Here is a 19,472-nt window from a genome sequence, read left to right as displayed (position 1 = left end):
CTGACCTACTGACCACCCCCTTCTAACCCACCCCAGGTACCATTGGCTTCCTGGCCACAAGGGCCCAGTGCTGGCTCATGGTCACCCTGCTGTCCCCAGGACCCCCAGGTCCCTTTCCCCTACGCTGCTCTCTAACAGGTCATTCCCAACTTACACTGGAACCTGGGGTTGTTCCTGCCCAGATTCAAGACTCTACACTTGCCCTTGTTCTATTTCATTACATTTTCCCCTTGGTGCAGCAGCTCAGAAACTGCAGGGACTCCCAGCAAACTGACACGCGGCCCAAGCTGTCAATATCTCCCAGGGTTACGATGCCTTTTAACTCATACCAGTTTAATTGTATAAGTTATTACTTCACTGTAGTAATGTTGCTACCTGGATAAAACACTTGAGAAACTTCACAGGAAATGCAGAACTGAAATGCTTTGCCTTTCAGTTACAGGAAATAAAAATATACGCACACCCCCCTTCATTTCTTCACTCATTCCCTATTACACTTAATTAATATACTAACACCAGCTTCTGATCACCAGTCCCAGCAAAGAACAGAAACATCCTGGCAGCAGCCACATCAAGGTTACCAGCGTTAAGGAGAAATGTTGTTCTTCCTTCTGTTTCGCTGTGTTCTTAATAATCCACTCCATACAAATGATCAAATCTGTAACTCCTCATAACAACACTCTAAATACCACAAAAGAAAAAAACAAACCCCAAAGTAACCTGTGTCTAACATACCATGTTTATGGTACCACTCCTGATCTTGTATTTGATAAGTATTGTCTGGTGTTTGCGCCTGTCGCTCATTTCCATTTTTCTATCAGTTCCTATCAGTGTCAGTGAGATGGAGCCAGCAGTGATTTCCCAGGCCTCCAACAACCACTGCATTTTTAAATTGCATCCTTTGCTAAACTAAAACAAATACCTGCTGTTGTCTTTTACTAATTCTGTTCAGCAACATAAAGTAGATATTTCTTCTATTATTTATAATTTCTGTACATTCTTGTTTCTCGTTTTAGGCAAGTATAACAACACAATTCGGCTTTCCCACTAAGGAAATACGTGTGCTCAGCCGCATCCTGCCTGCGTGCGTTTTGCCGAGAGCAGAATATGTATGCTGTTATACGAGCAAATAAGTTCTTCAGAACAACTAATACTAAGTAGGTCAATTTAAAATGCTTAAAGTGCATTTACAAGTGTTATAGGAACTGGTATTTAACTACTCTGCTCATAATTATTTCTAGTAACTGCATAAATCAAAATGAGCTTTTACAGATCTTGTGTAAACCCTTATTTAGGTATTTTGACTCTCTGCACCATATATTAATGCTCAAAGAACAGTATTTTAAGAAATAATCAAGTGAATATATCAAGTAAATACATGTAACGCTCCTGTCAAAGTTCATAAATGAATAAGTACATTTTCCTCCCCATCTGCGCCTCGTTCACCTCCCCAGCACTGCAACCCAGAGCCCAAGGCTCGGCCATTATTGCACCAACTTTGGAAGCTGCTCTTCCTCTCACATTTTTACCCAGAAGCAGCTCAATTAGGTTATTGAAATCACTAGAAAGGGAAGTGCATGATAAACACAGATTCCTGTCCAAATTATTTAAACTGAAAGCTAGGATTATCTAAACCGAAAAGCTAGGAAGCTTTCTAACATGAAAGGTGTCTGGAACATCAGGAAAACAATTCCCAGACATATCCAGCTCTTTACGTGCTTCCATGAAATCTTCATATGATGCATTAAAGCATCTTCATGTGGTTTTTTTTAAACCAGCTTTACACACAGCTTCAATTTTCAAAAATAACTATATGACTTAAAGGGGTAATGAGAGCTGGTTCCATATAAACACCATGAACACACAATCCAGTGTGCAGTCTATTGCAATTAAGAGCAGCGATTCAATACCTATAGCTCGTGGCCAGGTATCATAGCAACCCCGTGTCACCGAGCACCCCGGGCTGCTCAGCACCGTTCGGCAGAACCCGCCATGGCGCTGCACGTCGGCAGCCACCGCGGAGGCTGTTACAGCGGCAACAACAAAGAAAGCGCCTGACAACCCCGTGCTTCGCAAACGGACAGGGACGCTGCAGCAGCACAAACCGCGAAAGCGGAGCAAGAAAGAGCGCTTTTGTCACTAGTTACACCGCTCACACCCGCATCCTAACGTGCATCCACATAAGCTGGAGAGTTGAAATAACGCTGCGTTACCACGTTGTTTACACAGATCCACAGAGTACTGGCTTTTTCTTTGCCTTTTTTTCTCCACTAAACACAAGCATCATTTATCATCAACATTAATCTGAAAATAAAGCAGACCCACTTTAAAAATAATATTTAAACTTCCACAAATGAACTCTAGATAGTCTTGTATAAATCTGCAAAAAAGAGAAAAAATAGGTTACTGCGAACAAGAAGCCACTATTGATTTTTGTGCGGCGCAGTAAAGCATCTCCATTCTATTTGGCTGCTGTCACAGCCACTCTTTAACAGCTGGAGTCAAATTGCACTATTTACAGCAAGAGCCCTTGTCAAGTGGACCATAAGTATTCTAACAATACACTATTCAAATGGCACTTTGCCACACAAATTGCTGACTTGATGAATACCCTATGTCAATGACTAGGGCCAATGTAAGAGTTTCATTTTTATGAGAGGTTTTACATTCACGTATTAAGTAAAGCTTTGTTGAAGAACTATTAAGCTATATATTTGGGGTCTTTTGACACAGAAAATAATTAAAATCTGTTTAAATATATCAGGGGGATTTGACAACATGAATATGGATCTCGCGTTAACCGCATTTGTCACACTCATCTGTTATTGGTACTCCCACCGGCACGTGCGGCACAATAAAAGAATTAAAATGGTCAAAACACCATGAAATCAAAGCATTCTGCTTTTGGATCTGTGATTTACATGATGACAAATGTTTTGAAAGAAAGCCTTTGAAGTTGGACTCGCGATAGAGTAAAAAGGAACCACTGCTCTGCAAATGTTATCTGTGCTTGTCTGAATGCAGTATTAATGATAAAATAACGTGATGCTAAACATGAAGAAAAGACACTGAATCTTACTTGCGATCTTAACGTGGATCATCTCACTGTACGAAATGAGGATCACTCACAAGCAAACACCAACAGGACAGCACGGGCGCCCCTCGCTCCGTGGTATCTAAATCTTCTGAAACGGAATTACTAAAGAAGAGGCCAAAACTGACTTTTTAAAAATTAGAAACGTGATGAACAGTTTTGTGTGCTGTTGAATTTCTAATAAACAATTTGCCAAAGAAGCAAATTGACGATGAAACACTCAGTGTGCATCTATACCAAAACCTTTGATAATCTGAAAGTTCCACGATACTTTCATCTGTGTGGTCGTTACACGCTTATCAATACGGTACGAAACGTCAAACTCTCCCATATTCACAGAATTCTCACTAATTTCATGGGATCTGGGCTTCAGGAGACTGTATGAAGACGACCAAGCGCAGCACGGCCCTCTCGACAACACCACGAGCTTCCCGCGCCAGAGCGGAGCAAAGCCGCGCAGCTCACGCGCCCGCGCTCAGCACCGGACCGCACGCTCCCTCGTGCGGCCCGCGCCGGGCTCCTGAGCAGCGCCACGGGGCCCCCGCCGCCCCGCGCCCCCTTCGGCTCCCCCCGCACACCCAGCCGGCACCCCCAAAGCTCCAGACCCCGCTCTGACGGCGCTGGAGCTGCAAAGAGCCACCACATGTTACGGATGACGGATTTCTGATGAATGAGCAGCAGTTTCCCAAGCACAGAACTTCACTTGTTAGGAAATTAGACTGCGCTAACTTGACTATAATGGCAGAAAAGGTGAAATCAAGAAAAAAATTAAAATCTTGACACTCACAGGGAAGTCAAAGACACATTAATAATACTCTCTCAATAAAAAGGTTTTTATTGGGACAAGATAATTGATGAACAAAGTTTAAGCAATAAAATGGAATATTCTACTGAGAATCAGAGCAGCCAAGACATGTGCCTGAAAGCACTATAAATTATCGTTACAACTCCACCACTATCTATTGTGATATTACCTCCATTTTAAGATCATCATAATCCCCAAAGCATGTTCAACTCTACCAAAAACTATTTGCCCATATTCCACGAGCAGCACATTTTCCTTCCAGCCAGTTTGTTAAACTGAAAATCCCATGCATTTAATAGATATGACCAAAGACAACTACTCGAACTTCTCCTTTGAAAAGGCGAGAGGAAGCTGTTCCTTTTCAGAGGAACGGAGCGGCCAGGTCCTGTGTCAATGGGCAGCCAGCGCACCATCTGCCCCACCACGCGCTCAGCAGGATTACGTCTAATCAGACTTCTCAGAAAATAGGATCAAAAACAACTTTAGAAATCAGACTAAGGTTAGTAAAAGGTCAAAGAGAAATATTAAGAGTTAAACAAAAACGTTTTAAACTTAAATGTAAATTTGTAGCTACAATAAAAAAAAAATCTAAAAAGAAAATTTCAGAATGAGGACTTAGATTGAGCTGTACTTGATCAGGCGGAATTGTGGGACACAATTAATGAAGGCAGACACAGGCCACGGCCCACTCTGAGGGAGAACGTTCTCCATCCCCCACGCGTGTGGAGGGCCGGTCTGTCTGTCTGCGCCACTGAGAACAGAACTCCCAGCCACCAGCAGTTAACGCTGAGCAAGAACAAACGGCATCGAGGCCTCCTCAAGGTGCACGGACAGCGAGCGCTCCGCGAACACACCCCCTCCCGTTTTCAGAAAAACGGAGGTACCGTTATTTTCCAACCCAAATAAGGCTATATCTAACTCCTTGAATTTGAGATTGTATTAAATCTGAGACAGTTTTAATAGTTGCTTTTACATTTAATAAATTCAAGCTTATTTTAAAATATCTACAAATAACTGACAAATGCAGATCTATCTAGGCCACAAACGAAGAGAACGACTGTTGCATTTCAACCTTACTTCTCATTACGTGGTGTCTCAGTACCCGTTTTCTCAAAGAGCACATTAACAATAGCTGCAGTGTGGTATTCCCTTCTATCACTTTTTCAGAACAAAATGACAGAACACATCTTTTCCACCAGTCACAATCACTTAGTTTAACAACTTCCATACAAAATTAGTAGACAAAGCTGAGTACAATGCCTGGCCAAACCGCTCCTGAAGACCGTCAGACCTATTTGCAGCCTATTATCTCAAAAGGAGCACTGCCACCCTCTTTTTATTCACCCATACTCATATAAACGTAAAGCACTCGCGCTCGGTTCTGTAACGATGTTAACAGAAAGCCATCCAGAACACCAGCACCGAGCGGCAACGGGAACCTGCGAGTTCACAGAAAAGCAACAGTGGACAGGCCAACAGCGCTGTGCCACGAGGTGCTTCTCTCCAGACACACGAACCCAAACCAGGGGGTTGGTGGCTAACGGCACTGCTAACAGGGGCAGCCACAAGCACGGGGAAACAGGGCTGACCTACGGTAGGCGCAAAGCCTCTGAGACAACGCCTCCAGGATGATCTACGGTGACCCTGCAGAAGGCACTCCCACCTTCCCGCCTGCTCTGGGAAACGGGGCTGAAGGCACAAAGTGAGCCAGTCAGAGCAAGGCTTTATAGACTTAAAACCAGGCCTCCACACCCCTTACACAGGGCCGTGCGTCGCGAAGGTGAAGGGTAGAGACTGTGGGTCACAAGCCATGGCTCTGGAGAATCACTCGCTCTTACCTCATCAGCCGATCTCTGTGTACGGGCAGGACCGTGACACGCCACACCGTGCTTGTAAGAGCTGGAGGGCTTGTGCCCCGCGTGTTTGCTGCTTTTGGAGTCCGGAGGCGCAGGAAGGAAAGCTCCTGCCGCCAGGTATTCCGAATCCCCCACGCAAGCGAGGATCGCCTTTGCTGTGTCGCCCGTTTCGTGCCGTTCCAGCGTGCCTGGGGAAACAAGAGAAGCTGTGATCTTCTCAAGGAACTGCACATTGCAGTATTAGCACAGAGCATTTCGTGTGACCAGATAAATCACCAAACATCTACAGACCAGCAAACTAATTCTTCATTTTCTGGACCTTAGAAATGTGATTTTACACAAGGGTCTATTCTACAGCTTTACCACTTAAAAAAATAGAAAGCTTTATTTCTAAAGAAGCAAATACCTTAGACCTCAGACTACAAGAAACAAGGTATTTGTGTAGCATGTGAAGTCAGATGTTTTCAGAAGCAGCAAATACAGAAAAACAGCACTCCCCTAACTCTGTTCAAAACAGCGTCATTTGTTTTCTTCTCACAAAGCATCCACATCATTAACAGTGTCAACAAAAACACGTATGTAATATTTCAGTGCTGTCCTCTAGTGTTCTAGATCACAAACAGCAAGGCAAAGCTCAAACGTTTCCTTCCATTCTTACAAACAACCTTTACCTCTGACACTTTAACAGCTGAACGCCCTACACGTAGGTTATCAGTCAGCAATACGAACACCTTTCCGAGACCGCTTATCAGCCGTGCGGCTCCAGACAACCCGGAACCTTGCACTGCTATACCAACTGACGTGATTTTCACAATAACTTTACGTAGAAATAATTTTAGTAGTAGTGCTTAACTTATAACTAACATTAAAGATATCTAAACTGAGCCTAAATATATTTGAAATGAGCTCATACTATATACTGCACATTTCCTATAGGAATTAAACTCATAAGAAATCGCTGCAATGGCATCTTTCCTGTAACTATCAGAGATAAAAGACATGTGAAGCATTTAAAAAGTATTCAATATCTACTATAACATGAGATTTTTTTTTTTCCCTTAAGTTTGAATTCTTTGTAGCCTCAAGTAATACAACATGAATTTTCCCTTCCACTGCTACCAGAAAAAATGTGTAACATCGGAGTTCTATCAGTAACACCTGCTAAAAATATTGGACTGGGATTGAGGGATCTCATACGATAAGTGTGTGTGTACGTGTGTACAAAATCCCTTTATCTGCAATTATTTCTCTGAAACTCATCCATTTCTGTTCACTGTTGTATCTCCTCTGTTACTTCTACGGCCAAGAGTCAGAGCAGAAGAAAGTAACGCAACTGATTCTTTGTTCCCTAGAAAATCAATTGCATACCATACATTACTGCAATATTGCACTGAAAAAAGCATCAGCCCCGGTTGTTTTCAACACGTCGTTTTCTCCATCCCTCCCCAGTCAGCGCTGGAGCTCCTCACAGAACTGCAGGTTTACTGGAAGGAAACCACGTCACCCAGAGGTCTGACCGTGCAGACACCCACCCAGCCCGGCTGCTCGGCTCCCGGCACCGCCAGCGCGGAACCCGTGCCAAGACAGGCCCCAGCGAAGGGTTATACCAGCCACACCAGCCCTGTGGGCAAATACACATTCCTAGAAGTTCCTCTGCAAAGTCAAGAAGCCTGGAAATAATACAGTCGCTGAGCTGATACTGGTTTGGCCTCCTTACACACACCTCATCTCTCGAGCTATAAGCACGTCCTGTTTCCCTACGCAACGCCCGCAATCCTCCGCAGCAAAAGATGAGCAAGAGTCACGAGAATCACTGTTCTCCCTTATTGCTCAGTGTGAAGGACTAAACTTATCTTCGACTGCTGACAGATGTGTTTGTACATATTATAAACTTAAGATGGAAATTGAGAAACACCTGAACACGGACGTTTGGTTACTGAATGTTCCTACTACCTACAAACCTATTTTCCAAGTGCCAGTGTCATGCCATAGCAAACACATAATTTAGTATGAGTAGTTTAGAGAAGAGAAAATTAACTTATCAACTGAGAAAATCCCTTCTGGATTCACATTGGGCAAGAATTATGACTCAGCCTCTCAAATAAGAGTGACATTTTTTTTCCCTTGAACACATGTATGGACAGAAACACTGAATAGAAAACAACACCCTGACACCCAGCTTAGTTTCTTACTGATAGAAGGCTACGACATCATCAAATCAATTTTGAAAACAGAGCTCGATCTTTAAATCACTTATGTATCATTCATAAGAGCAATCTCAAATCCCTTATAAGGAGCACCTTGCAGAAGATCTAGCTTAAAAACACGCTTGCTTGCACATACTTCTTAATCATGGATGTCTGTATGGGTGAGTGCATACGTGTGTACAGGTTTGCGTGTACATCTGGAGCTGCAATAAAAGAGCACAAAGTGCATAGTAAAATGAGTGTGATGGAAGGAGGTGGGAAATAACACAAGTTTCGCAATGTATTTATTTATCCAATACACTTCACCCTTCTGAAGAGCCCAGGTACTCCCTTGCAGAGTGATTACGTGGCAGAGACAATAGAGAACTGTGTTCTACGATTCTGGAACACATCTGTAAGATAAAACACTGGGGGCGTGTGCAGGCGATGGATGGAGAAACCGTACAGGCGACAAAGACATTCCGACCACTGCAACAGTCAGAACCGGGGCAGGGCGGCTATTGTTCCAGAAACTGTTATTTGTTAGAAATATGTTTTCTCTGATTTAAAGGAAAATACAAAGAGCAAGTAAAGACACAGCCTCTCAAATCTGACGTATTTGAAACATATACGAGCCCAAAAGCTTTTGATTCAGGGGCATGAAATAGCAGAGGATGAAAGGGGAAAGACAGGGTTTTCGAGCAGCAGCAGCACCACTCTGACCCTCCACCACACATACAAAATACAGGAGAGGAAAGTCTTTATCTGTAAAGCCGTGGCCATGGCAACCAAGTCTCGGAAACAGACAAGAGGGGAGTATTTCACTCTCCTGGGCAGCTCTGGACCACCAGATGTGACGGGCTAGAGACTCCTACAACATCTCATTCGTCCTCCACACCAAGCACTATGGATTGGGTGTTACCCTGTGCACAGTTCTCTGCTCCTACTGAACGATGCATTTTACTGGGTGTCCATGCACACCATCCCCAGGATTTTCAAAATACGCTAACCAATGCCTCCTCCCCCTTAATGTCTTTTAGAATGGGATTTAAGTGACAACCCTCCATGTTATTGCATGTTATCATTTGCATTGTGTTACCTTTAACACCCCTGGAACTTCTTCACAGAGCTGCTCTGTCAGAGAAAGACGTCTGAGCAGACATTGCAGCGTTAACCGTTTCAGGTCAGCACCCCGGCCAAGCTCCCTCGCCCGGGTTAACCCCCGCCCTGCCGCTCCTCCTCTCTACAGTGGGAGAGTGGAGGGGCAGAGAAATCAGGATCTCAGGCCAGGCCATGCGGCATCTGCCCCGACTACTAATGCTGGAGGTCCGACCATGACCCAAGAACAGAAGAGCTGAATCTCCGGAGCCTTTTTCCAAATGCGAAAAGCTCCCTTTGGGGAAGACACGAGCCTTTCACAGCCTCCAGTTCAATCCTCCCAGTAATGCAGCCGGTACCTCACCTCTGAGCCATAGTTTCGTGAGGGCTATTCTTTGTGGTGTGACGAGGGAGGATGAAATTAGGTGACTCTCGCTGTTCGGGAGAGCACTGTCGGGAATATCGAGTGGGACCTATTTGTCCTGATCTCAGAGTGCGCGCAGAAGCGGGGTTTGGGATAACAAAGCAGGTGTCAGGGCCCACGTTCTGGGCGTATTCACAGATGCACCTGACTCAGGATAAACCTGCTATTTAAACACAGTGCTTCCCAACATGATATTGTGTGATTCTAAAATTAAGGAAAGGGTGTGAACTGAGCACATGTAGAACCTGTGTGTGTACAAGACTGACTGAACAACAGGACTCTGGTTAAAGCACCAGGGTTGGACTGAAATGAGAGAGTTTATTCAAACTCCAGAGTGTTTTGGAAAGACACCCGCTACCTAATGAAGCAACTTGTCCTGCACAGACCGAGGGAGGCTTCCCGCGCGCCGCACGGGGAACCGTTCACACCGACGGCCCCAGCGACGGTGACCTGTGTCTGCACCTGCTGTTGCGCCACTGCTAAACGCACACTAAGCACCTTGTAAAATAACAAACCAGAACAAGACAGAATGCAGAACAACAGGTTCTCAGCAGATTGATTCTGCAAGAGTGATGAACTTCAAGAAATAAATTCATATTAAACGAGTACTAATTGGAAGACTAAATCTGCCTCTGAGAAAGGAAGATTGCTCTTTAGAGTCTATCCCTACTTAGATAGAAATGTGGCTCACTGGACATGTTGCCATATGTGTATGCAGCAAGAAAAACACCACTGGTCTTTTTATTACTACTTGTTACATACTGATATTTAACTTGGCAAAAAAAAATACCAACTGTTTAGAAAAAGGTAAAAGCCATAGAGAGAACAGCTGGTTTCCTTTTGAAGAGGATTCCAAGTGCTGGCTGTCAGAAAAAAATGTTCGGCACTTTAATTAGAATAAAATCTGTTATTGACTTCCATATTTGTCTTCCAGCACACGTAAGTTTGGAACATATCCTGTACACATGCTATATTAACATTCCAAATGTATTATTAGATCAATATATATTGTCATGGAAAGCTCTTCCACTGTAATGGAATGTTGCTGTATCCATATATTAAAATTTAGGCAAGATGCATTAAACTACACATGGCTTCTGCATTGTTTTCTATATCACTATGCATATGCAAGAACAACATTTGAACTTACAACAGAATAATTTTCCTTTGTTCTGTAAACCAGGGGACTAAGGAAGGATAGGATTCGACGTACCTTGCTCCGGATCTGTAACAGCAGCAGGCCATCGGCTGCGCTTGCCCAGCGCCCCTGTAACCCCCCTGTAGCCAAGGAGAAGATGCAGCCTTTCACCTACTCCCGCTTTCTGCCCCTTACAGAACCCGCCTGAACCACCAGCTCTCAGGTAGATGTCTTAAGTATCGACAGAAGTCTCAGGCTAGACAAGGTAAATTCCGCTTGATGTCAGCTATACTCTTGGACTTCTAACACATTTCATCACAAACGACTTATCTGGAATAAATGCAGCCCATTGTACTTGAGCAACTTGCCACGGACTACACGAAACAGGGCATCTCTGGCAGTCTCGTGAAGAGAGGGTACAAGAAGTCGTACAGGGAGAAGTAGCAGCTTAGACGGGGTTATAACAACTTGTAAATTGCAGTCTCGGTGCTCCACTAGTAAAACTACATTTCCATACGCTATTAATACGCTGTGCATTTTGGTGGGTCTAGATTCATTAAGCACTTACCCCTCCCACGACACGTAGCTGTGAACAGCACGGAAGCTGTTTAACAGTTTAGCACCATTACAGCGTCTAACAGTTCTGTCTGTCAAAGTTAAATAACTGCATCTATTCCCTGTGAATCAGCATCACACTCTCAAATCAACCGGGAATCTACAGTTTAACCTGAAACTCCCAGCTTTAGTTTGCCTGGCTACACAGTGAGAGCTTTGCAATCATCTTCCACTATTAACCGATTATCAGTTCCGTCTAAAGGTTTCTCAGATCATGATTTTGCTGAAGAGAGCAGAACTTCCTGCTCTGACGTGGGATTGTTAGGACTGAAAATGTCATTATTTTTAATAATGAAGAGAATAACTTGCGTGTTACTTATAGCTTCTACAAATCCTCAGTTCACTGCAGTGTCAGCTCATCATCTGATTGGCAGGATGACTGAAGCTCTTGTATTTCACTAATGACATACCTTGAACCACATGAAAATTTCATTTTTTGCCTGTTCATATAAACATTTAAGCTCTGATTAATATATTCAGTGTGTCAGTATTTCTGCTTTGGTCTTCTATAAATCACGTTCACGTAACACAACATCACAGACAAACAAAATTAGGGAAAGTCAACAAAAACCCCTCTGAGTTATTACCTGTTTCAACTTCCCAAATATAAACCGACTCATCTTCACACCCGACAATTAGCAGATTTTCAACAGGGTCGAATTTGATCTTCTTCACAGGAAACAAATGCTTTCGGGCATGCAGGAGACACACTTTCTTCTGCAGGTGTAAAACTGCTACCGAGTGATCGCTGCACACGCAGCACACCACGCTGGCGTCTCTGAACTGCAAGACAACACTCCAGTTTCAACACCACAACCAGCCACAACCACATCGGTTCAGCTTCTGAAGACAGGAGATAACCAGATTAACACACAAATTGAAAATCATGATATTAAAAAGCAGTGAATTGGTTATTAAGAGCTTAAATTTAACATGTCACTGGTTTAGGATCATTTTTCTGAATCACTGAAATACCCCTGGAATTAAAAGCAACTTTCAAACAAGACAATTAAATGAACATAAATTAAGGATAAAGTGTTGTAGTATTTCCAGTTGTTTTTTCACGCAGATACAGAAATGCTTTTTCAAGACACGATTCATGCTCTGACTTACTCGGTAGTTCTCCGGAGCCCTCAGGAGCTCGGTCACCGGCCCAGACTGCAGGCTGAAGCGGTGCAGGACGCCTCCAGCGAACACGTCCCAGCAGATCACCACGGAGTCCTGGCCCCCCGACAACAGCCAGCTCGGGTCGAATCTTACCGACTTATCATGTGGATACAGCAGACAGGTGACTCTGCTGCTGTGACCGCTCAGAACCTTGTAAGGTAGGCTATCTGAAACAAAATGGTACGTAAACCATTTCTGTTCTTAAAGAACAGAGGTTCCGTATTTTACAGTACATTTGCAAGCAGTCAGGAGATTCAAAAGACTAAATACAATAATCCTTTCCACAGGATCAAAGAATTTTGAACATGCTCCTAAAAGGGAAGACTTTTCCTAAAAGGTCTGCGCTCTGAGCTTCATCTCCCGAGATGTACCCTTTTCATTCCCTCTGTGCAATGATCTTTTAGAGAGAAGACGACAGATGACCGCTGCCCACACCCCCACACCCACGCACCTCGCCCCGGGGACTCCACACAGACAAATGACCGCTGCCCACACCCCCACACCCACGCACCTCGCCCCGGGGACTCCACACGCACAGCCGCCCCAGGGCCCCCCCCCGCGCAAACGCCTCGGCAGGACCAAGCTGCGGTCCGACGGGTCAGCGGCAGAAAGACGACCATCACCTCCCGCTCTCCTCGTTCAGTCCCTGATCACCACCCCTGTTTTCCAGGGCATTTCTACAGGGATGACTTGAGCGGGTGTCAGAAGCGCGCTGCCTCCTGAGCCCGACCGAGGGGAGCTTGGGCAGGACTTACCCTTCAGCACAGCTCTGTTCTCTAGAAGTCTTGCTCTTGCAGTTTTCAAACCTGGTGTTACAAAAATGTCCCCATTTTCACATCCACACACAAGCCTATCAAGACTGGGTATGTACACAGATGAACTGACAACTACACTTCCAATTCCATTGTCAGTTGCACAATGATCAATAAGGCTCTCCAACATTGAACGGTGTTTATCAAAATTATCCTGAAGAGTCCATGTTGTTGTGATTGGGATTTCTAGAGGATGGGGGAAAAGAAACGATAATTTGATTCTTCTAGTGTTGGATTTTTTTTAATTCAAAACCAAAAATCCAAACAAGCAAAATATACAGTTTCATGTCTTCACTTCCCCTTACCCACTTCCCTTACCCTTCTGCAGCCCGGCAATGGCAAGTCAGCCGTTGCCACTCCAACACTAGACCACATCTCACTAAATCCTTTATTTTATACCTCCCTCCGAACAACCCTAGGCAGGACCAACTATGTGAATTTTCATGACGTTTGGTGCAGAAGCATTTATGGGCAGATGGTAAGGAAAAAGGAACACTTATTTGCTCGGTTCCATGAAGAACTTATAGATGCTCATCTTTGTCAGTGTCTTGCTCCTTCTAACTACGGGCAATTATCACAGAATGAACGAACGAGCACCAGTTTCTAGTGTGAAAATATCTTCATGACAAGTTAAGACAAAGATGCTCTCAAGAGCACAGAGTTGCCAGACCTTTTGGTGGCCCATCAAACGTTGACACAGGGACATCAGGAACGTGCCACAGAGTGATCCTTCCTGAGGCTTCAGCAGAAAAGAGAACCTTGTAGAAAGGCTCCTTCCTTTCATTCATGAAGCCCATGACAAAAGGAAAACTCTGCCAAAAACAACAGTAAATCAATATTTGGATATGAAAGAGATGATAAAATCATCTAATAATTGCAAATTCAAAGGGATTTTTTACATCAATAGCTGTAGAAATATAATACAAATCACGGCTGAACCCTCACCCATCACTAAGTCTTGCTCAGACCAGGTCGCCTCGGCCTGGTGCAAACCTCCTGAAATCACCTCTGCTCTGCCTGCATCCCAAGTGGAGAAATGAAGGGGCAGGGCCCCCTAGTTCACTGTCTCTAAGGGAGGATACGCCAACGGTATCACCAGCGTATTGAAAGAGGCAGCATGGGTACCGAGGTCAGGCTGAACAAAAATGCAGTGGAACACTGATGATCTTCACAGCGAAACAAATTCAGTAAAGCTTCAATCATGTTACTACAAATAATGAAAGATAAGAATGACGCTTTTACATAGAAGGTAATAGTCTATAACACTAACAGTGGGTCATCTGGAATAAGTTAGATACTGCAGCAGTATAATATCATGGATAAACAGACTCACTGGCACCTGCCTAGTTCCACTCAGTCAATGCCAAGACTTATTGCAGTATCTATCTCAAACACCACGTTTCTGTTCTTCCGTGAAGACCAGAAGTCCGCAAGTTTAATTTGTCTGTAGGTGTAACACCACAGGTAGTTCTACATCGCCACATCAGTAACACCCAAACTATGGATGACCTACTGATGACTTGCCAAGAACATCCTGTCCAGTTGTTACACAAGCTCAGTTCTCAATATCAGACTATTAAAAACAGGTGAGGTGTTTAAGGAGAAACTTCTAGCTGCTCAAAACCTCTGCAAAACTCGAGAAAATAAGGAATCTCCAGGTATGTCTGCATTCCTATTTACAGCAGGCTGGTGCTTTGAAAGTGAATGCTCAGTCTGGTGTTGTGGAGCTGCCTTGGAGCACCGACTCAGGATTCTTTTCACAGGAAAGCAAAGCGGGAGATGTGTGCAGGGCCACACACAAATCCACACCAAAACGCCCCAGGGTGCAGCCGGTGCCGCGGACAGCACGGAGGGAAGGCCATCGGCACAACCGCTCTGTGCCATACACCGCCCTCACCTAGCGTAGTAACAGCTTCATTCTGTCTGCTGCAACACAATTTGAAATCCCCTTATGTGGGATATATTTTATTTAGAACACTGAAGTCTGGGAGTAAATTGCACAATAAGCAACTGTGCTGTAATGTGGTTCAGTTTATAATCCAAGAACGGAGATCACAACTGACCACAACACAGGCAGCTCTGTGGTCTCACCAAGCTGCTACAAAACCAGTCAGGCAGTAAGGCAAATATTACAGCAGAAATACTAGGAAAGGGCAGAGCACATCATTTAAAAGCTGCATGTGTTTTGGGTGAAGCACGCACGAGCTTCATACGCCACCGTAACCCTAGTGTGGCTATTCCTTTTCCCCTACGACACCTGACCTTCTGGCAGCGTCAGCAGTTTCCCATCTGACTTTAGATCTCGGCGTCTGGGGAAGAGCTGAATGGCCGTGCTACCGCCCCTCAACCGAAACTTAAATCCGTCAGACTGCGCCCGAGTATGCAACGACAGCGCCTTCCAAGAGCCTATAGCTGTCAGCAGCAGAAACGAACACGAGAACACCTCACCCAGGTACATCTGACAAGGCTTCTGGATGGGCAAAGAAAACCCACCTCCCTTGCATATCCACAGGAACTGCTTAAAGACCTGCCTGAGTTCTCACGCAAATACTCATCAGACAAACTGCATGCAGGAATTACTATAAATCCACAACTTCCAACAATTGCTACGTCATAAACAGTATTAGCCATAAGACTTAGTAAAACCATAACCAAAGCTACACAGAAAAATCAGTTATATTTGGTTTGGTTCTCCCTTGCCAAAGGGGTTTTTTTCCCTGCTTCCTAATTCTAATAGATTTTCTAGTTCTAAATCAACTGTTTTGCCTTATCTGTTCCTTCGTGGCCACACAAAGCCCTGCTCAAAACTGAGTCGAGACGCAGGTCTTCCAGCACAGCTGGGTGCCCTCGCGCCCTCCGTCTCAGCGGCGACTCCGGCACCTGAAACCGGGGCGACGCTCCGCCAGCCGGCCTTCTCCAGCCCAGGTGTAAACACAACCTGCTCCTCCAGCCTCCTCTTAAACAGCTTCTAAACCTACTTTAGACCAACATTAACCTTAAAAAGCTCTCCCTTTTTTGCCAAAATTAGGCTAATTATTGAAGTGATATTTTTTCTATCTACAGCCAAAAATACATGATTTTTTTTTTTCCCCATGAAAAATATTGCTAGAATTTAAGACAAAAATATGCTACGAGCATCTCCAGGTTAGTAAGTAACAATTTCAAGGTTAAGGGATAAACCTTACTCATTTTTTTTTTCACAGAACAATTAAAACTTGAGAGGAACACTACGATTCTTTAGGGATCATTCGGGTTACTGCAAACAAATAACGAATGAACCTTTTAAGCTCTGTGTAAACATTTCTGAATGTACCTTATCTTCCCCCAGAGCAGTAAAGCAGAGTAAGTGAGGATGAACAGCTTCTTTCAGCGCCCTCGCGTCAGCAGGATACGTGCTTTTGGAAAGCCCACTGCACAATTCGGAACAAAAAAGCAAGCTTTTGAAAGTCGTATTTTTTAGAAAGCACAACAGTAACATCCAAGACCCACCAGTTCAATTAAAAGTTGCCGAATCAGTAATTACAAGCGACTTTCTGAAGCCGCAGCACCAGCTGCCCAAGTTCTACATGGCTAATCTCACCCCTGCGCTCCCTGCTGTGCCGGACAAAGAGCGCGGGCTGTCACACCCGGGGTAAATCTTCAGCGCCAAAGCGGTTTTGTTCTCGTTTTTGATCACTTGCAACACGCAGAGCTGTTCCATAATAAACCCCCCAAAGTTCATCCCGTACCTGAACTCTGCGTGTGAGTTTCCCAGCCCAGCCCACCTGCTCGGCAGCTGGTAGATGTAGCTGTGGCCGTCCTCCGTCCAGACGAGGAGCCTGCGCGCCGCCAGCACCTCCCCGCCAGCGAAGCGCCGGCCGCTCTCACACGACTCCGCACAAAGCAGCGAGAAGTCACAGTAATCGTACACCTGAGCTCGGGCGCAAAACCAAACAACACGCAGAAATAAATATAAGCAGTATTGGCACGTTCATTTTAACTCGAGCTCATCTGGGGCACTGGATCAGTAAGCAGAACATCAGCCTGACTGTTTGTAGTTTGACCACCTTTTTTTAAAGCCAAAGCGGTTTTCATATGATCAACCACTGCGAACTGCGAACTCAAAATCAAACTATTTTGAAGACAAAGACACTGACAATTACAAAAAGCAGCGTTAGAGCCTTCTGCTACATCAGGGGTATTTGATGGGATCTGCTTTGTTTTGCCTTGCATCCATAGTTAATATTTACTGGACTATTCATTTCTTGCAGAAAGCTAGGTAATGAATTTAACACATAAATATGACATTGAAGACTTTGAACTATAAATGCTTATGTCTGTATTCTTCAAAAGACGAGCTGCTGGCAGAATCACAGCACATATCAAAGCAGGTTCTTCCTTCTTCTCTGGGGAGCAAGAGACTTTTCTTCTTTGCAAATTAATTGAAAGCAAAGAACACATATTCCCCTTTGCTTGCAAGAATTCTCTCTTGCATTTCTAGAGCTGGCAAAAAACACCAATAAGCTTGTTTGCTTCCTCTGCCCTTCCCATTTTGAGTCAAAAGCGGGTACGGCTGGGGCAGCGGAGGATACCGGCTGCTTGTTCGCACTCCCGGGGGCCTCACGGAGAGAATATTCATGGCTACGTTTTTATAACTTATTCCAGCAGTGTGAGGAAACATTTCAGAATGAGAATTTCTACTAAATACTTGAAGCTAATTTTGATTAATTAGCTAATTTGTCTCTATTTTGATTACTGTAGAAGTGCGTCAAGGAGCCACTTTAAACATACATGTGACGCTCTGCGCTACACATCTCATACTTTGATAATAAAGCAGTAAGCTCACCATCATCTTTTATTTTAAAGCTGTATACTGATTGCAATATGGAAGTTGAAAACCAAACATGACTTGGGTATCTATAACTCTGTTTCAAGGAGCAAAGTATGTGTATTTGAACGCATACTGCAGGTATTACAAGAAACATGGATGTCTTGTGGAAAAACATCTCAGGAATTAAGAGAAAACAATGCACACTACACAGATTTGTTTTTCCCATGAAAAGCCTATCCATTCTATACGTGGCATTTCTTTATAATGGCTTTGCACAGACTTCTTTAAGCAGCCCCGAAGAAGTCTCAGGGACACCCCACAACTGGGCCACTCGAGGCTGACTGAGGGGTGCTTGAAATTCCCACCCGCCCTCCACCAGCAGCGGTGCTTGGATCAAACCCGTATGTTGCGCTAACAGCTCGGGATTACTTCAAAAGGAACATGAGAACACTGAGAAAGAGAAATACGCATTTTGTTTTAAACAATAAAGTTCAGTTTAACTCCAATTTAAAATAAAATAACAACAGTTGAAGTACCTAAGCCCGGGGCTGCGGCTCCCTGGCTCCCCGAGCGGAGCGCGGGCCGCGGGCCCTGACGGAGCAGAGGCCCCTGCGCACCCAGCGCCTGCCCGCTGGCATCAATTCTGCCGTACCCCAGCAGCTGTGGTGCAGCTTCGCCTCCCCCTGACAGGTGCTCTGGCGGGGGTTACAATGCACCCGGGGCTCTGAGGCTGCCTAACACCTGAGGTAAACCCTGCTCTACCCAGCCAACTTCAGGTTAAACTTTTAAAACGGAAACACATCAATACCAAACAAACACTTCATCTCAGCCATGCAGTTGATGTAAGCAGAGAAGGGATACAGAACACTATTATATCTGAAAATTAGTGAACGCTTTTTCTTTAAGCTGAGAAGAAAAACAAGTACCTGCGTGTAAAAATCACATCAGCTTTTCAAAATGAACAAAGTTCGGCAGAAGGTATAAGGCTTCACAACGTACCTGCCAGCAGGCGGAGGACACGACGAGGAGCAGCCTTTCCGTGTAAGCACAAAACCGCACTGCCCGACAGCCGACACAGCCCAGAGCTCTGGACTCCCGCTCGCTCACGCTTCTCCTCTCCTTTATGGCACAGGAGACAAAAAGCCACCTGAGCTTCTACTTCTCACATAGAAAGAAACCACAGAAACTGATTTTGTTCACATACACTTTCAAAATGCAAAGTGAAGAGTCAGATAGGAAGACAGCAAGGTTCACAAGCACCACGAGAACAGAAGATATTCCGCATGGCTCAGACCTCGATCTCACTTAAGGAAGTGATAATGGATATGGAGAAGGATTAAAGGCAGGTCACAGGTAGCAGATATTCTTGCACCAGGTGCTAAGTATTCTTCAGCCAAAAAATAGCTACGACCACCTATACACTGACAGTATCAGATTCAGAACAGCTCATGGACATTTTGCTGTCCC

The 19,472-nt window shown here is 44.6% G+C and overlaps 1 protein-coding gene across 3 annotated transcripts in view; it reads right to left on the bottom strand.

Moving 5' to 3' along the window:
• WDR72 (WD repeat domain 72) overlaps nt 1-19,472 on the bottom strand; it is an 89,652-nt gene that overhangs the window by 55,163 nt on the left and 15,017 nt on the right. For all 3 annotated transcript variants that reach the window (XR_010475306.1, XM_065076370.1, XM_065076372.1), the window contains 8 exons: nt 19,005-19,124; nt 16,960-17,105; nt 16,509-16,605; nt 13,866-14,007; nt 13,139-13,381; nt 12,330-12,550; nt 11,804-11,999; nt 5,738-5,943 (listed from right to left, as the gene is read on the bottom strand). Coding sequence is in view for 2 of the 3 variants with exons in the window: in XM_065076370.1 (XP_064932442.1) it covers nt 5,738-5,943; nt 11,804-11,999; nt 12,330-12,550; nt 13,139-13,381; nt 13,866-14,007; nt 16,509-16,605; nt 16,960-17,105; nt 19,005-19,124 (1,371 nt within the window). In the remaining variant the exon portion in view is untranslated. The remainder of the gene's footprint in view (nt 1-5,737; nt 5,944-11,803; nt 12,000-12,329; nt 12,551-13,138; nt 13,382-13,865; nt 14,008-16,508; nt 16,606-16,959; nt 17,106-19,004; nt 19,125-19,472) is intronic.

This window comes from Columba livia, chromosome 11, assembly GCF_036013475.1.
Source record: "Columba livia isolate bColLiv1 breed racing homer chromosome 11, bColLiv1.pat.W.v2, whole genome shotgun sequence".
Taxonomy (NCBI): Eukaryota; Metazoa; Chordata; class Aves; order Columbiformes; family Columbidae; genus Columba; species Columba livia.
Note: the sequence above shows the minus strand (reverse complement) of the source record. Positions and strands in the feature narration are given on the sequence as shown.